General features: G+C 55.3%; 1 protein-coding gene across 1 annotated transcript; it reads left to right on the forward strand.

Annotated features, from left to right (window-relative positions):
* The first annotated feature begins 9242 nt into the window (after positions 1-9242).
* LOC135883390 (putative uncharacterized protein ENSP00000383309) lies at positions 9243-16713 on the forward strand. The gene is made up of 9 exons (XM_065410465.1): positions 9243-9776; positions 11537-11747; positions 11934-12065; positions 12495-12650; positions 12995-13108; positions 14549-14649; positions 15620-15692; positions 15974-16042; positions 16676-16713. The coding sequence occupies exons 1-9, from the start codon at positions 9243-9245 to the stop codon at positions 16711-16713; spliced, it is 1428 nt and encodes a 475-aa protein (XP_065266537.1).
* The last annotated feature ends 1403 nt before the right edge of the window (positions 16714-18116 follow it).

The following is an 18116-nucleotide window of genomic DNA, read 5'->3' on the forward strand; positions in this document are numbered from 1 at the left end:
TGGGACCGGCTCTGTTCAATATCTTCATTAACGACTTAGATATTGGCATAGAAAGTACGCTTATTAAGTTTGCAGATGATACCAAACTGGGAGGGATTGCAACTGCTTTGGAGGACAGGGTCATAATTCAAAATGATCTGGACAAATTGGAGAAATGGTCTGAGGTAAACAGAATGAAGTTTAACAAAGACAAATGCAAAGTGCTCCACTTAGGAAGGAAAAATCACTTTCACACATACAGAATGGGAAGAGACTGTCTAGGAAGGAGTATGGCAGAAAGGGATCTAGGGGTTATAGTGTACCACAAGCTAAATATGAGTGAACAGTGTGATGCTGTTGCAAAAAAAGCAAATGTGATTCTGGGATGTATTAACAGGTGTGTTGTGAGCAAGACACGAGAAGTCATTCTTCCGCTCTACTCTGCTCTGGTTAGGCCTCAACTGGAGTATTGTGTCCAGTTCTGGGCACCGCATTTCAAGAAAGATGTGGAGAAATTGGAGAGGGTCCAGAGAAGAGCAACAAGAATGATTAAAGGTCTTGAGAACATGACCTATGAAGGAAGGCTGAAAGAATTGGGTTTGTTTAGTTTGGAAAAGAGAAGACTGAGAGGGGACATGATAGCAGTTTTCAGGTATCTAAAAGGGTGTCATAAGGAGGAGGGAGAAAACTTGTTCATCTTAGTCTCTAAGGATAGAACAAGAAGCATTGGGCTTAAACTGCAGCAAGGGAGGTCTAGGTTGGACATTAGGAAAAAATTCCTAACTGTCAGGGTAGTTAAACACTGCAATAAATTGCCTAGGGAGGTTGTGGAATCTCCATCTCTGGAGATATTTAAGAGTAGGTTAGATAAATGTCTATCAGGGATGGTCTAGACAGTATTTGGTCCTGCCATGAGGGCAGGGGACTGGACTCGATGACCTCTCGAGGTCCCTTCCAGTCCTAGAATCTATGAATCTATGAAAATGTTAAAAAATCATGGCTTTTTTTAGGCTTGACTCATAAGGTTCTTTCCTTCTTGATTGTAGGGTGCCTTTGGCTCATATATTCAAGGTTTCCTCTGCAATCGTGAGGACTAGAACCCTCAATTTTTCTTTACATGAAAGCTGAGTTGGCACACTGTGACTTGTTCTAACTGTGTAAGTTTGTAGGGATATGATCAATTCAGACATGCCCTATTTTGTGTAGGAACCAGAGAAATAAAAATGCTTCCATAACTGAACAATGAAACAGCAGTTTAGAAATCACTGTCTCATCACTGCCACTGAAGGTGAATCTACTTGCATGGATTTTAATTTTTAAAGATGAGAAGAAAAGTAAAAAGAGCATAAATGGGAATAAACCAGTTGCATTTTAAAATTTTCTCTTCTAATCTAACCTTACACTTGAGAGGGTACACTTGATTACCCCATGAATAAGAGTAGACCCCTGAGGACTTATCTACGTTGGAAACATGAGTGGGGGTTTAGAAAAGGGTGTATGTACTAACTTTGACCCAGCTAGGATCCTTTCACTAGCAGGGTGGCATTGTGATTCCCCTTGCTGTAATGGAGCTAGGGAAGCCTAGCAAACATTTTGTCCTGTTTGAGGGCAGGAAAGGACACATAATGCACTTGCAGGGAAAAGGTGGAGGATAGGTGGGGAGGAATAGCTAGTTTTCTAGCATAGGTGAGCATAAATGGTGAAACTCTAATCTCTTAATAAACTAAATTACAACAGCTTTAAAAGTCAGCTCCCTTGGTCTCCTTTTCAGCTAGGAGCACCTGTCAATAGCCTCAGACAAACAAAAGGACAGTGATTGAGCTGGTACCACTACCCGTAGTTAAGATTGCCCAACACTGAAGACCATTTTCAGTTACAGCTTTGCCCAACTTTTCCATTCAACCTGGAATTTTCTATGCTAGGTGTCTGCCTCAGGGCCAATTTCTTTGGAAAGCTTCAGCAAAAATGATTCAACCATTTCTGAGAAGGAGATGGGGGAAATATGTCGTGTAGGAGAGTCTTGAAATTTGGCAGAAGGGATGCCATGGTGTGAGGGATGTGCCTTGTGCTGTTCCTGTGGAAAAACTACCCAAATTTGACCAAATTATCAGCGGGGGGGAGAACTTGTTTTGCGCACACAGACTCCTTATGACAATAAGGAGTCCGGTAGCACCTTAAAAACTAACAGATTTATTTGGGCATAAGCTTTCGTGGGTAAAAAACCTCACTTCTTCAGATGCATGGAGTGAAAGTTACAGATGCTGGCTCATTACAGAAGCAGCTTTGCTTCTCCTGGAATTGACACCACCTCATCTATTATTGGGAGTGGACTACATTCACCCTGATCGAATTGGTCCTGTCAACACTGGTTCTCCACTTGCGAGTTACTCCCTTCTCGTCATGTGTCAGTATAACAATGCCTGCATCTGTAACGTTCACTCCATGCATCTGAAGAAGTGAGGTTTTTTACTCACGAAAGCTTATGCCCAAATCTGTTAGTCTTTAAGGTGCCACTGGACTCCTTGTTGTTTTTGCAGATACAGACTAACACTGCTACCCCCTGAGACTTGTTATGAGTGTGTAAAGCCCTTTGTTTTTTGTTTTTACCAAAATATTCCTGGATTTTACAAAAGCTACTCTGTGCTGATTTTTTTTCATTAGAATTTTGGACCACTCAAGTATATGAAAATAGTGATTGTTAGGAAAATCAGATAACTACATTAGATAGTTAATGAGTCTTAAGTGTAAATGTGAGGCTGTCTGTTAAAGCAAGGGAATGTAGTAGAAGACACACAGACACACACACACACATCTGTGTAGGTACTGATAATGTACAGTTCATGAAATAAACCACCGCATTAAACTGCTTTTACTTCAATACTCTTTACTTTGTTGCTTTTTCTGTCTTCCTATCCCTGGACCTTGTCACCTTCTGGGCCAAGTCCTTGGGGAGCAGGGTCCTCCCCCTGTCATGCTCTGCGACCTTCGGAACCAGGGTCGGCTTCAGCTTTTTTGCCACCCCAAGTGGCCGGGGGGGGGGGGGGAAAGGAAAACCATAGTGAGCTCCCGCCAAAGTGCCGCTGAAGAGGAAGAGATGGAGTGAAGACTCGCCGCCGACTTCTAAAGCAGAGCACTGGAGCGGCCACCGAAGACCCAGACCTGCTGCCCAGATACTGGACGGAGTGCCGCCCCTTTCTATTGGCTGCCCCAGGTACCTGCTTCCTTCGCTGGTGCCTGGAGACGGCCCTGTTCGGAACTGGTGTCCTGTCTCCCTCCTCAGCACGGACTACAAAGTCGTAGCAAAAGTCATCTTGCTGCAGCTGGGGTCCATGCTGGCGTATGTGGTCCAGACCTACACCGTCCCAGGCCATTCCATCTTTGATCATTTGTATTTGGTCCGGGAGCTCCTGGAGCTCGGGTGTAGGGATGGTCTATTGTTCACCCTCCTGTCCCTGGACCAGGAGAAGGCATTTGACAGGCTGGACCACGGGTAACTCCTGGGCACTCTGCGGGCGTTCAGGTTCAGACCCCAGTTTATGGGTGTTCTCCAGGTGCTCTGCTTCTGCAGAGTGTTTGGTCAGGCTCAACTGGACCCTGACCGAGCCAGTCAGCTTTGGGTGCGGGGTGTGTCAGGGGTGTCTGCTGTCGGGCCAGCTGTATACTCTGGCGATCAAGCCCTTCCTCTGTCTCCTCCGCCGGAGGCTGACAGGGTTGGGGCTCCCTGAGCCGGAGTTGTGGCTGGTCCTGTCGGCATATGCCAACGACATGGTGCAGGCGCCCTGGTGTGGGTGGAGGCTTGCCAGGCCCTCTGCTCAGCGGCCTCCTCCGCCCAGGTCAACTGGGTCAAGAGCTCTGGCCCTGGTGGTCAGGGACGGTTGGCAGGTGAGCTCCTTCCCACCCGCGCTTCAAGCCATTCTGTGGAGTGCGTGTCCACTGCTCTATCTCGGCGTCTACCTTTCTGCCACGCATCCTTCTCTGCTGGAGAACTGGCGGCATTTGGAGGCCAGGGTGGGTGAGCGGCTGCAGAGATGGACAGGACTCCTCCCGTGCCTCTCCCTGTTAGGGAGGGTGCTGGTGCTGAACCAACTAGTCCTGTCCATGCTCTGGCGCAAGCTCAACACCCTCAGCCCGGCCCCGGGGATCCTGGCCTAGCTCCAGAAGCTAGTTCTGCAGTTTTTCTGGTCACAACTGCACTGGGTCTCTGCAGGGGTTCTGCTTCTTCCCCTGGAGGAGGGAGGACAGAGTCTGGTTTACCATGTCTTCCGCCACCAGGCCCCGCAGAGACTCCTTTGTGGTGCAGGTAGTTTGGTATGGAGCACATTAGCACACGCCTTCCTCCACCACCTTCCAGGGCTCCGATATAACCAGCAGTTCTTTTATCTCCATCTGAGGGGTCTTCTGTGAGATCTCTTCATCAGCACGGGCCTGTACCTGGGGTGGTTCACCCCCCTCCCCAATACCTGTCCATTTTGCAGCGTGAGGGAGACCCTGATGATGCCGATCTAGAATGTGCCAGGTTGCAGCCCCTATTCTGGCTCTTCCAGAACCTCCTGTTGAGGTTCTGGCTGCACTCCCCCCACATTTTCATATATGCACCTCTTGTCAACCTCCCCCTGGCACTGGCCAAAGTACCCATCTACAACACCAGGAGGAGGATGCTGGACGAGGGGGTGCTCTGTGACTGTGGGGCCTATCTCTGTTCCTCCCTGGTCTCATCTCAAATGCACCCAGGTGAGTTCCTCTGGGCGGCTTCCACTGGCTCCGTAGACAGCTTCAAGGAGCAGTGGGTGCTGTCCAGGGTTCTCTGCTCAGTGTCCCCCTGGGTTTTGAACCTGTGACCTCCACTCCTGGCCCTGTTATTCCTTAGTTGTCCCCCATTTTCAGTTGAGTCCTGGGTCCAGTAGCTCCTCCCTCAAGGCTGGGGGAGGGGCCTTTAGATGGGGGCAGGTGATTTCAATAGGCTAAGCACTCACAGCTGCAAAGGAAGTCAAGGGGAGGTGTGCTCTGAACATACCAAGTGCAATTTAAATACTCCAAACCAGGCCCTGGTCTCAGGCTAGGCAAGGAAAAGCAGCAGATGCTTTCGACCCGAATCTCTCTCTGCCTTAGTCCCCGCCGCACCCACCTGTGGGGCACTGTGACTTTGGTCACGTTTGCTCAGCTCACAGCTACAGATGGGTGCACAGGGGGCCAGAGCAGCGTGTGTAGGGCCCAGGAGCACCCCGGACACCAGCTACCCGTGCATGGCTGGGCCTGGCAGGTAGAATCGCCATTTCAGATTTTGGTTGGGGGGGGCAACTTGGGCACCTGAAAACTCTAGGGCTTTTTGCAGATAACTTAGAAATTAGCTGATAGGGCCTGTATCTAATTCCTATATTAAAAAAGAGAATTAAATAAATATTAGACCCACTCAGCTCTAATACTAACATGTTCTCACATCTTGTTTCAAGTCATTTAAGGAATACATGTTAGATTTAAAATTTAAATATATATTCTTACTTTGTTACTAAATCTTGAATACAACAATTGAAATACTCGTAGAAAAATCTAGATGACTTTCTATCACTTTTTTGCAGTTTACCAAGCCTGTAATAGATCATTTAGCTTTGGAAACATCCTACTAGGGCAAGGCCCTGTGAGTTTATATTGCACCTGCCTGGGGCTCTAGAGGTGTTACCTTACTACACATAAACTAGAAACTGACCTTAAACAGGAGTGAAAGTGACACTTTCCAGTCACTTTCACAGTATTGCCAATCCCAAATGTTCAAAAATCATGGATCAGGCTCATCAAAAATCATGAGATTGGCTTTAAACTCATAAGATTATGTAAAAATAATAGATTTGTTGTTCTTTCATTTGCCTTCTGCTTTTTGAGCCTTTAGGGTGCACTGGGGTCACATTTTGAAGCTTTCTCCACAGCCACGAGGGCTAGAAACTTCATTTTTCTTTAAGAATGAAGGCTAAAATCATCCCAGATCCACCTGATTCCAGGAGCAGGGGCTTTAAGAAAAACAATAATTATCATGAGACTCATGACAAAATCATGAGAGTTGGTAACACTCCTTTCACTTCTATTTAAAAGCTAGTTACTTTCCAGAAGGCTCTTAAGCACAACACTACAGTGATTGAGTTACAGTTCTCACAGGACAATATTTAAAAGCAAACACCAAGAAAATTCCACATTTAAAGTTGAGAAAAAAATTGAGACTTCTGAGGTATCCCAGGGCAACTGCAGGCAGGAAAAGAAAATAAACAGGCACAGGAGCTCTGGACAGCTCTTCCTTTAGAAAGAAGGTTGGAGGGTCAAATCTTCTAGTCCTTAATCCAGTAAAATATCTATTGCCTCCACTCATAGATATTAACATGTGCTTAATAAGTATACACTTCATACTTAAATATCTTATCCAGGGCTACACATTTGATACACACTGGCTCTCAGGGACTGTATTGTCTGGCATATTCTGAACAGTGCTGAGCACACAGATGGTGCCCAGTGAATAACACAAATCATAACAATAATTGTTGACTTTATGGACTCTGTGGATGCAATTTCTGTTCTTTGTTCTGGAATTGGGCTGGATACAGCTGAAGAGTTTGAGGCATAAATACACCTGATACTTATGACACTTTCTGATTCTTTCCTTTTCTCAAACAGAGAACAAAAAAATGACAACACAATGGTTTTCAATTAAAATGTAAAATTGCACAGCAGCCATTGCTCTACAACCCAGCCTGGGGCAGAACCTGCCACCCCTTGGGAGTTAAGTGATCTCCTGTCATCTGTCTCTGATTCTCCATCCTTTCTGACCTCTGTGCTGATTTTCATGCTGTCAACCATGACCTCCATCCCAACCTCCTGGGACCATTTGCTGGAGTCTCAGATAACTGGACCCCTTGGTTTTGCTCCCCTCTATTAGAGTCCTCTTTTTTTGCAGCATGCAGCAGAGAGAAAGGCTGATCCAGGGAATAGGAAGCTAGTCCTGAGACACCTACTCCCCACCCCACCCGGACTTCCTGTCTGGTCTTGGGCCAGTGCCTTATGGCATAGGCGCCGACTTCACCTCTGCCCAGTGGGTGCTTGACACACACCCCTGCACCGCCCTTGCCCCGCCCCTGCACCGCCCTTGCCCCAACCCCATTCCACCCCTTCCCAAAATTCCCTGCCCCACCCTGCCTTTTCCCACCCCAGCCCTGACACCTTCCGCTCCCTTCCCCCAAGTCCCCGCCCCTGCCCTGCCTCCTCTCCTGAGTTCGCCGCCTCCCTGCTCCTCCCCCTCTCTCCCGGAAAGTCGGAAGCGCTGCCAAACAGCTGTTAGGTGGGGGGTGGGGGTGGGACCTGGTGCTCAGATACTATGATGATGAGGCCACATAAGTACCACAGGTAGAGTGGGAACTTCTCTGTACCACTGCTATCCCTACCCTGGGTTTTTGCCCCTTCTTTTCACCTACACCCCCAAATCTCCCCCTTTTCTGAATGTAACGTTGGCTCAAAGGGCTTGGCTGTATTTTTTCTGAGTCCCCTGCGTTTGCTCTAAAACAACTCCCTCCCCCTGCCCCCAGATTCCTGTTTTACAGGCTAGACTTTCAGATCAGTAATTTAATCACCATCTCTTCCTTACCTTCATCACCTCGCCTCCGTTTGCAAAGAAAACACTGACTCCCTGCCCCAGGGTGACCAGATGTCCCGGTTTTATAGGGACAGTCCCGATTTTGGGGCTTTGTCTTATACAGGCTCCTATTACCCCCCAACCCGTCCTGATTTTTCACACTTGCTGTCTGGTCACCCTGCCCCAGGGCACCTGGGCAGGGCTGCGGGGGGGGGGGGGGGGCAAGTGGGGAATTTGCCCCAGGCCCCGGCCCCGCACGGGCCCCCACGAGAATATAGTATTCTATAGTATTGCAACTTTTTTTAATGGAAGGGGCCCCTGAAATTGCTTTGCCCCAGGCCCCCTGAATCCTCTGGGCGGCCCAGCACCTGTCTCCCCCTGCAGAGCCCAGGCTGGGCTGTGGTTAGAGCCCAATGGCGCCCCTGCCGGCAGGGAACTAGCGGCCTGGCCCACGCGTGACTGCGGCCCAGAGCGGAGAGACCCGCCCACTCCCATTGGACAAGGCAGTTTCCGTGGAGCAGCGATCCCCATTCCTATTGGTGAGCCATTGGCACGTGCTCAGGAGCGCTGCGCGGTGACTGGCTGAGGCGATAGAGTGCGCTGATTGGTGGCGAGGCGCCCAATAGCCTTGAGACGCGGCGTACGAAAGCGGGGCGAGCGGCAGGTTCCACATCCTCGGGGCGCCGCTCGGAGCCGGGCGCGGGTCGTGTCGTGTCGCGCGTGGGGCGGGTTCGCTGGCGCTTGCGCGCGTCGCGGCATGAAGGACCCGCAGCCCCCGCCCGGGGCCGCGCCCGCGTGGAGCCCCGCGCGTGGCGCTGCCCACGGGCCCGGGCCCCGGCACGGCGGCGGGGGCGAGGAGGCCGCTGTCCCCGGAGCGGCGGCCGCGTGGGAGGGGCGCGGGGCCCGCAAGTCGCGGCACCTGAGCCCGGTGTGGGAGGAGGAGCCGGAGCCCGCGGGAGCTGCCCGCGGGAGGCCGCTGGAGGCCCTGTCCCCGGATCTGCTGCAGCAGGTGCGGCTCCGGCTGGGCTGCGGCTCGCCCGAGACCCCGCTCTTCCGCAGCTTCTTCGCGGAGGAGTGCCTGGCCATCGCGCGGCAGCTGCAGCGGCCCGGCCCCGAGCTCTCCGGCATCGAGGCGGAGCCCCTGCCCCTGGAGACCACCTGGTCCCTGGGGGGCGAGCGGGCCGGACCCCCGGCGCCGCGCCGCTCAGACCCGCCGGGCCGGGAGCCACTCGCTCCCTGGCGGGAGGAAGAGGGGCTACGGGACTGGGGGCCCGGCTGCCAGAGCCCAGGGGCAGTGGAAGTCCTGCCTGCCGGGGCCGGGGGAGCCGCCCCAGCCCAGGGCACAGAGCCCGAGCACAGGGGACTGCTGGGCCTGCAGGCGCTGGCGCCAGATGCTCTGAACCTCACCGTTGAGCTCCAGGGATCTGGTCACACCAGTGCGTCCCTGAGGCAGGTAACATTTGAGGTCTCTGCTGCTAACCCGCTCGGGTCCACTGTGACCTTGCCTGTGGAAAGGGAGCACCTGGCTGACCAGTCCGAGGTGGATGATCTAGAGCGGAGCAGGTCTGCTTATAGAACCCATGAGCTGGAAATCCTATCCAATGAAAGCACCGTTTCTTTAGGCTCCAGCTCCTTTGCAACCTCCACTCCGCTGATGGGCCCAGCAAAGTTTCACTTTGTGACAGGTAGTCCCCTAGGAGATGACTTGGAACAGAGGGACCCAAACTCCTCTAGACGTTCAATGCCAAGAGAGCTAACCTGCCCAAGTCAGGCTGGCTCCAAATCTGCAGCACCCAAGGTAACCCAGAGCGCCATGTCCAAGTGCGGGAACCTACCTGAAGAAGAGTCCCGTGGCAAGGTCAGTCTCAAACCGCCTCGGAAGAGTACTGCGTTGCCTGTCTCTTCCAGAAGCTATACCAGTACTGAAGGCCAAGCTGCTATCAAATCACTGCCCCTGGCCTTTACCACCCCAAGAGCAAGTAGGAGTCTGGCCCTCGCTTCCTTTGAATCTCGGAGAGCTTCTCGGGAGCTGCTGAGAGCAGGCCTGCCTCCGAGGAGCAGAGGCATCGCCTCCGAGGGGAAAGCAACAAGACTGTCTCTGGGTAACTCCGGGCCCAGCATGCAGAAAGCAGCTGCCACTGGAAAAACAAGCCAGGGATCCAACGTGGAGACCCAGCCTGCTGCCCAAGTAAGTGGTGGGGGTGCTACATCTTACTGCTGACTAATAATGCCAAGTGCCTCTTCCAACTGCCCCTTACTTCAGTATCCCATGGGAGCAGCGTGAGGGAGGGACCAAGGTGCTATTTCAGATTGTGTTCTCTCTGACACAACCCTTCCTCCCTCCCCCCCCACTACATGGAGGGATTCCTCTTGCACCTAAACTTCCAGACCCTTCATTTAATCACCAGCCTTTCTTATCTCAATCACCTGGCCTCTGCCTGTAAACAAAACACTGACTCCCTGCCCCAGGGCACCTCTCCTCTGCACAACTTACATTTCACACCAAGGCTGTATCTACACTGCCACTTTCAGCGCTAAAACTTAAATCATTCAGGAACAAAAGTTTTAGCACTGAAAAGCGCTAGTATAGACCACGCTTTTGCTGCTCCGGGCGATAAAGCTACCAGCCCTCATTCATGGTGGTTATTTTGTATGGCCGGGGGGGGGAGCTCTCCCCCCCTCCCCCCCCCCCCGCGATAAAGCGTGATTACACAGCCTGGCCGTGCTGTAAGTGGGCAGTGTAGACATGCCCTAATCCTGTGCTGTAGTTAAGAGTTCTACCTGGGAGCTTGCAGACCTCCTGTATGAAACTCAGAGGGGGGGCTCCCACCATTCCCTGCACCCCCTAATTGGCACCCTTGGGAGGAACGTGCTCACGTTTCTGTTAGAATAACTGAACTGAGGAGAGAGAGTTAAGTCAGGAGCTGGGGAGAAGACACTGAGTCAGGGAGGCTGCGCCTCTCTTGCTCCACCCACAAGCTGGATCCACTGAGGATAGGGAGAATGCGGGTTACCCAATCAGTCCTTGGAGGAGCTGGAAGACTCCTTCCTAAGGGATGTCTACCATTGTGCTTCAGAGCATGTCTGCCTGGGGTGAGTAAGGAGCTACTCCATAATTCCTCACAAGGGGCTCTCTCACTTTCTGAAGCACTTGGTACAGGATACTGTCAGATGGGATGCTGGACCTTGGTCTGTCTACACAGCAAAAGCTGTGCATGGCCAGCCTACCTGAGCCGGATTGAATCTAGGTGACCTGGGTGGCAGACCTACTACTGTTGTTGGGGAGACCTGAAGGCAAAGCAGCCCTGCCCTGCCGGCTCAGGAAGGATGAATGTGAAGTTAGAGGTGGGGGACATTGGCTCATGTTGACCCTTAGAACAGCCTGGTTTGGATCTGTGAACTGGAGGCCTTGTGGAGGTAGGAGTTGGTGAGATGGTTAGTTTGAGGAAAGCTGGTACAGGTGGGTGGATACTAAGACTGGGGCTATGGGCCTCTCAAAAGCTGGCCTAGGCTTAACCCCTAGATGTGGGGGGTGACTCCACTGTGGAAGCTCCCCATGCAGGGGGAGCCTGGGCAGTGGCACAAGGAGTAGCAGGGGGAGCAGAGGGCCTGGGACTGGCCATCTGTAGGTTCCTGGGGCTTCTCTGGAGACCTGGTTTATTGCTGTTGTGATGCTATGGTGGCTCCAGAAATGCCATTTCAGAGGGGCTGCTCCTTCTGTGGCAGGGGGCGGGAGTGAGCCACAGACTTCAGGCCAGGGGGTGTTCAGGAGGCAGAGGAGTCCACCAGAGCATCCCCTGGGCTGGCTGCTGTTCTGGAGGTGGGATTGGACAGACTCCGGTTCTGAGCCTGCGTCTGAATGGTAGCAGGGGAGGGGGCAGGAGAGGCCTGGCCTGCCTCCCTGCTTGCCACCAGGGTCTAACCCATGGCTCATCTGTCTGGCTCTAGCTACCTGCCAGCGGCACTGTGAAGCAGAGTGCTACAAAGCTACCTTGCAGTGAGAAGTGCCCCTCATCCCTCCAGCCTCCTACCAAAGTCCCTGGACTCAGCAGCAGCAGCAGACCCTTGCTCATGGGATCCCGAGTTTCTCTGGGTCCAGGGATCCTCTGCACGAGCAAAGGGGCTGGAGCTCTGGGAACCAAACTCCCAACTTACCCAGGTGAGCAGACTCAATGGAAGGAAGCCAGTAGAGTTGGGGAGGGGAGGGGATGGGATGGGAAGGAGGGTCTGACCTGATGGGGAGGCCATCTGCTCTCTGTGGCCGTGCCCTGGCTGGACTTTTCAGCTCCCCTGGCTGCCCTTGGGGGCAGTGAAATCCTTGTTCTCCTTTCCTTCTCTTCCCCAGGTACCAGGCTAAGACTAATGAAGCCCAGACCCAGCAGCATGCAGCACATCAATGGGACCCTGCAGCCAGCATGCACTCTTCCCACTGGGCATCCAGGAGCCAGATCCAGCCCCCAGGACAAAGAGACAGAAAGTAACTGCCTGTAATCCTGCTGCATGCAGAGCAGGGAGCTCCTGTAGTGCTGCAGGCAGGGAGCAGCGTTATGGGGGAGCACCCCCAACGCTCATCTGGAGAGCAGCATGGGCTGGGAACGGAAGGTGCCTGCTCACTTGTCTTGGGAGTGCTGTGCTGGACCCTAGCTCCAGCTCCGTGGTGTTCTGTGAGCGGCCGCAGCCTTGCTGGGCTTGCTGTCTGAGCTTTGCGCTTGCTGTGTGGTGGGAATGCTGCGTTCTGGGTAGGGGAGGCTGGGGGGTCCACGCTGGGGCAGTGTGAGAGGAGCATGGCTAAGCTCTGAGACTGCATACGCACATGCTCCAGGCCCTGGCCGTGCTATTCTGGGGCCAGCCCCTCTGCAGCTGGCCTAGGTCTCCTCCAGGCTAACGCTCCTCACCTCCTCAGCAGGTGTCACCAAACCTGGCTGCAACAAGCTGCCTGTTCGAAGGGCTGCCACCGCTGCGATTCCTGCCAGGGCTCCCCACTCCCGACTGAGACCAACAGGGAGGACAACAGCCTCCCCCAAAAGGCTCCCTTCCCCTAAGCGAGCTCGCCTAGGTAAAGGTAGGTCTGGGAGGGGAAGGGGCTCGCAGTCCTGGTGCCTCCCTGCTGCAGGCAGGGCTGGTGGACAGAGAGCTGCAGGGCCAGGTCAGATTATCCATCTCCTCCCCCGTCTTCAGAGAATCGGGCTGATTCCTGGGGTGTAGTGTGGACGCTGGGCTCTGCAAAGGGCTGCACAGTGGGAAGCAGAAGTGCTATTTTGAGCCTCCTTCCCCAGGGCCCTCCTGGCCTTTCCCAGCCTGGAGCTCCAGTCGAGGGCTCCATCATGGCGTGCCCTGGTTAGGGCAGATCTCACTGGCTTGACGCTACCTGGGCAGAGGCTGACACCCTTCACCTTCGCTTTCTAGACACTAACTCAGCAGCAGCTGCCCAAGCCCTGGAGCCCAGTGGCGGAGAAGGGCTCTCTGTAGACACTGAGGACAAGCCAGTGCTGGCTGTGGGGCAAGACTGCACCAGTGCAGGTGAGCGAGCAGTTCAGTAGCTTTGGGATGCCGCGAGACATGGTTAGCGGTTTGGGGGCTGGGTTCTTAGCAAAGGGAGCAGGAACTCCTGCCTGGGTGGTTCCTTGGCCAGGCCTGCTTCTCCCGGCGCTAAGGCTCAGCTTATCCTTCCATTGGAATTAGGGAACCTCTCGGGCGGGGCCCTGACACGGTTAGACAGCACACAAGCCTGGCATCTATCGTCCACCCCACCCCTTCAGTGCCGCTGTCCTGGGCCAGCCACTGGCTGCTTAAGGCTCCCACCCGCATTTGTGGCTCCTGAGATTCTCTGATGTGCTGGCCAGGGTTAAAGGGGAGTGGCAAATGGCATAGTGTGTTTGGGGCCCATCTCCACATCCTCTGTGGGCTCCTGGCGGGGGAGAGTGTGCTGAGCTCTGCTCCTGAAGGGGCGGAAAGGGACCGCAAATCTCTGCCAGTAAACAAAGGGAAACGTATTTCCCTGACTAAGCCAGCGGACTGTTCCACGTTCTTGGGGCCAGAGCCTGTATCGCCCTTTGTGCAGCTGAGATCAGCAGGGTTGGAGCTGTTGGCTCTCGTCTCCAGATCACTCTGGGGCAGGAGGCAGGGCCTTCCCCAAGGGCTGCAGCTCTGGAGTGATCCCACCCTCCCCATCCTCTGGGGGCCGTGCTCTAGGTGGCAGGGCCTTTCCCACAGCCCATCAGGAGAATTCTCTGCTCTGCCAAAGAACTGCCCTGATGCTTGGGGCATTGCTATGCTGTTCCCGTCCCTGGGTAGAATCGGACTAGCCTTGGTGAAGGCATTTGGGGCACCTGAACAGTAACCAGTATTAAGGGTACGTCTTCACTACCCGCCGTATCGGCGGGTAGCAATCGATTTATCCGGGATCGATATATCGCGTCTCGTTAAGACGCGATATATCGATCCCCGAACACGCTCACCGTCGACTCCGGAACTCCACCAGACCGAGCGGTGGTAGCGGAGTCGACGGGGGAGCCGCGGCCATGGATCCTGTGCCGTCTGGACCCCAGGTAATTCGATCCAAGATACTTCAACTTCAGCTACACTATTCGCGTAGCTGAAGTTGCGTATCTTGGATCAATCCCTCTCTCCCCCCCCCCCCCCCCCAGTGTAGACCAGCCCTAAGACTTGGTCGCCCCTTGGATGCCCATGGGCAATTTGGGGGAAGTTTTAAGTGGTGCAGATGCAACTTCTTGCCAGTGGAGGGCAGCAGCATCCCAAGAAAATGCCCAGTGCTGGAACAAAGACTTGTCCTGTGCCCGTGAGTGGCAGCTGTTCAGACTGCAGCACTGGTGGGCAGGGAGCACCTGGGACCCACCCGATCCAGGTGCCTGGAGCAAGGCGGGGGGGGGGGGGGACGGAGGAGCAGGAGAGCGGATGGGCCTGGATGGTTCTGCACCATGTCTGAGTCTCTCTTTGCAGGTGGAATGGCCCAGCCTCAGACGGGTGGGAATTCCCCAGCTCCTCTCAGTTTCCTCCCTGACTCTGCCCTGGAGAGTGGAGGTGCAGCGCCCTCCATGCAGGTAACAACCGGCCGTCTCCTGGCATCACTCAGCACAGCTCTCACAAGGCGACTGGGTGCGGCGCAGCAGGGCTGGAGGAATGGCGGGATGAAGGAGGTGCTCTGTGGGACTGGGATGGGCCCTGGGATACCTGAACCTTTAAACCACGGGCTCTTCAGGGCAGAGGCTCTCGTGTCTTTCAGCCAGGCCGGGCATGAATGCAGAGCAGCTCCCAAAGCTGCCCCCTAGCAGCAGTGAGGTGAGACTTGGAGGGGAAGGAAGAGTTTCAGAGCATTCTCCTCTCCTTGAACTCCCATCCTTAGTCGTCCCAGTGCTGCTCTCAGCAGTGGCTCCCTACTCCACAGAGCCCTGGAGCCGTGCACTCGTCCTGCTAATGAAAGCCCTGCCTGGGAGTGGCCTGGGGGTGTGAGCTGCTGCTCCGTCTGCAGCCCTGACCTCCCCTGACCAGTCTCCCCAGTGGGAGATGCTGGTGGCCACAGGGGACAGAAATTTCATAGGAACTGGGCACAGGCCATGGAGCTCTGCTGTAAGGGGGAGGAGTGAGCAGCCCTGACAAAGTGCAGGACCATTGCTTTGACTTGGCCCTGCCCAGACATGTTGCCCTATTCACACGCAGCAGATGGACTACAAGCCAAGCAGATGGGAACCGTGTTCTTCTAAACGCTTGGGAGGTGCCGGGCGCTGTGGTGATGGGGCCATGTCCGCGCCCTATGCAATGCCATGTCCACCTCTGGTGCTCAAAGCTCCCGCTTCCCAAGGAATTACTTCCATCGGGCATGTGCCAGCTACAGACTGTCTTGATGCAATGGGCTGTTCCGGTCCCCTCCTGGGTGGAGCTGGACACCAGGGTCCCCCTATGAAACTCTGCTCCAGACCCCTGCAGCATCAAAGTGCACTGGGCAAGGGGCAGCAGAACGGCTTGTATCTTGCTGGCTTCCCTGGTTGGTGGTGAACAGCCTTTCTCCGTCAGCTTCCAGATCAGCTGCTCTCGCAGGAGCTGCAGAGAGTGAGGAGTGAGCTGCAGAGAGTGAAGAATGAGCTTGGTATGTGGGGCAGAAACCCCTCTCCCTCCTAGCGGCGCCATGCGGGAGCTGGAGCGCTGCTGCTGAAGCATGGCCCCTGGGTGGGGTGGGGGGGCCCCCTCCAGTTCCTGGGAGCCCCAGCGCCCGTGCTGCAGTTGGGCACTTGTGTCCCTACCCCATGCAGTGGGAACCACCACCAGAATCCCGCACTCGGGCTCCCTTCCCCTCTGCCCAGCAAGCATCCCTGCAGCGCGCTCTGCCGGGCTGGCTGGGCACACGCTGACCTCTCCCCTGTTCTTCAGCTGCAAGAGATGCCCAATGTGAAGCCTATCGAAGGACCATCTCCTCCCTGGAGGCTCAGCTGAGGGCAGGTAGGTGATCCCCCTCCTCTGACAGTGGCCATGCCCCTGGAAATCCCTCTTGCCAACCTTCCCAAAGCCCCCTCCTTGCCTGAGGAAAGGTGGCGCTGTGAGCCCATCGCACGGGGGGAGTTAGTCCCACAGCCCAGCAGCTGGAGCAGTGTGTGTGGGGTCATCCCCCGAGCCCACTGTGGACCAGAGCCAGTGAGTGCACCCCCTGCCCCCGGGGCAGACAGAGCATGCACTTCTTTACAGCGACCAAGGTGAGGTGCTGTCTGTAGCCCAATGCCTCCTGCCCCTGCAGAGAGTTGGCTCAGGAGCTGGGAGCATCTTGTCTCGTACCAGCCTCCCCGGGCTGGGGTCCCTGGTCATTCCCTCGCGGGTGGGCCAGACGGCGCTGAAGTCTCCGTACCCCTCCTGCTGTGCCCTTCCTGTAGGCAACGGGAGTGCCATTGTGCAGACTAGGCCAGGCGTTAAGGGTTCGTGCTACCGGGCAGCTGGCCACGGTGCCAGCTGTTCTCCCTGCCCCAGGCCCTGCTTGTGGCTGCCTCAGGCCCAGGCATGTGCTGAAGTGACAGAAGTGAGCAGCAGTGACTCGCTGTCAGTGTCTTTTGTCCCATGATGCCCCTGTTCCCCCTCCCCCAGGCTCCCTCTCACAGGACTGTGCCTTGGAAGGCGAGTGACAGCGAAGCATGGAGGGCCTGCGTCTGCCTCTCTAGCAGGCTCCTCGCAGGGGTGCGCTGCTCTGGAGAGCCTGAAGGAAAACCCTGCAGCCCAGCGCCTGGAGCGAGCGGTGACTGTTCACACGGACACCTGCGGGGGGGAATTCTTAATTGTGGCATTTTGGGTTTTTTTTAAAAGGTAAATAAAGTTCTCTTCCTTCCCCTTGGTGCTGTGCAGAGCCCTCCTCCTGCTCCCCTTGGCGTGTGTTCCTCTGCTGGCCGGGGGGCATGCAGCCTCGCGGGGGGCAGGCAGCCTCGCAGGGCCCAGCGCTCCTAGCTGGAAAGAGCCCCCCAGGCTAGGCTGCAGCCAGCGCCCAGCACAGGAAGCACCACTCTGGGGGCTGGACGTGGCCCCCTTGCGAACTGGGTCCTGTTGTCTTGCCCCAAGGCAGCCTGTGACGCCTGTGGTACATGGGGTCCCATAGTGCAGCTCGCCTGCCTGCCCTGGGCACAGCTTCCCGCCGAGGCCCTTACAGGTGTGGTGTGAGGCATGGACCCTTGGGCTGTGGGTCCCTCTGTGGCCCTCACTCATCACCGCGTCTGTCGGGTGGGCAGGGAGCGAGGACACTGGCTCCAGCAGTGCCAGCTGCTTGGGCTTTAAGGAATCCTCCTCTGCACTCTGCCTTGAGGGCACCTGTCTCTCCCAGCCCTGGTTCTGACCCAGCCAGCCAGCACCTGGGGGGGTGGGGGGGAGGAGAGGCCACAGGCCCCTCCCTTCCTTAGTGCCTAGTCCCACATCACTCTCACTTCCTCCCCTGTTAGAGGAAATGTCCCAGGGTGGCAGCCAGCATGAGGTCACCACAGCATCTTCCAAGACTCCTGCAGCTGAACTGAGCGTGGGCGAAGCTTCTGCCACCAGCCAGTTCCAGCCTCGAGCTTGTGGAGGGAGAGACCGCGTGGGGCAGGGGAGAGGGAAGATGTCTTCCCTGCCGGGGATTCCTCTGCCTTCCCACTTGGAGACACGAGATAAAGGAGGGGGGAGGCCTACGTGTTCCTCTCTGAACTCTCTCCTGCAGTGGGGCATGCCTAGGCCTCTTGGGAGAGGGATTACTAATCCCTTCCTACGGGCAGGCAAATAGCCAGCGTGTCTCGTAGCATTAGCTGCCGGGCTAGGAAGGTCTCTGCAAGCTGTGCAGCTGGGGCGTGGAGCCGCTGGCCTGGGGCGAGGAGGTGCCTGGCCTGCAGCCCCAGTTACTGTTACCTTCCTTCTGAGCTTTGCTTAGACCTCCATAGGTGCTGCTGCTGCCCCTTGTGCCCAGTCCTGGTTGTCTGGCAGAGGCTGGGCCTAGAAGGGAGCCAGCTAGTTCTGGTTCAAGCCAAAGAGGGCAGCGTTCTGTGGAACTGGCCAGGAAGGTGTGAGCACT

Source organism: Emys orbicularis, chromosome 9, assembly GCF_028017835.1.
Source record: "Emys orbicularis isolate rEmyOrb1 chromosome 9, rEmyOrb1.hap1, whole genome shotgun sequence".
Lineage (NCBI taxonomy): Eukaryota > Metazoa > Chordata > Testudines > Emydidae > Emys > Emys orbicularis.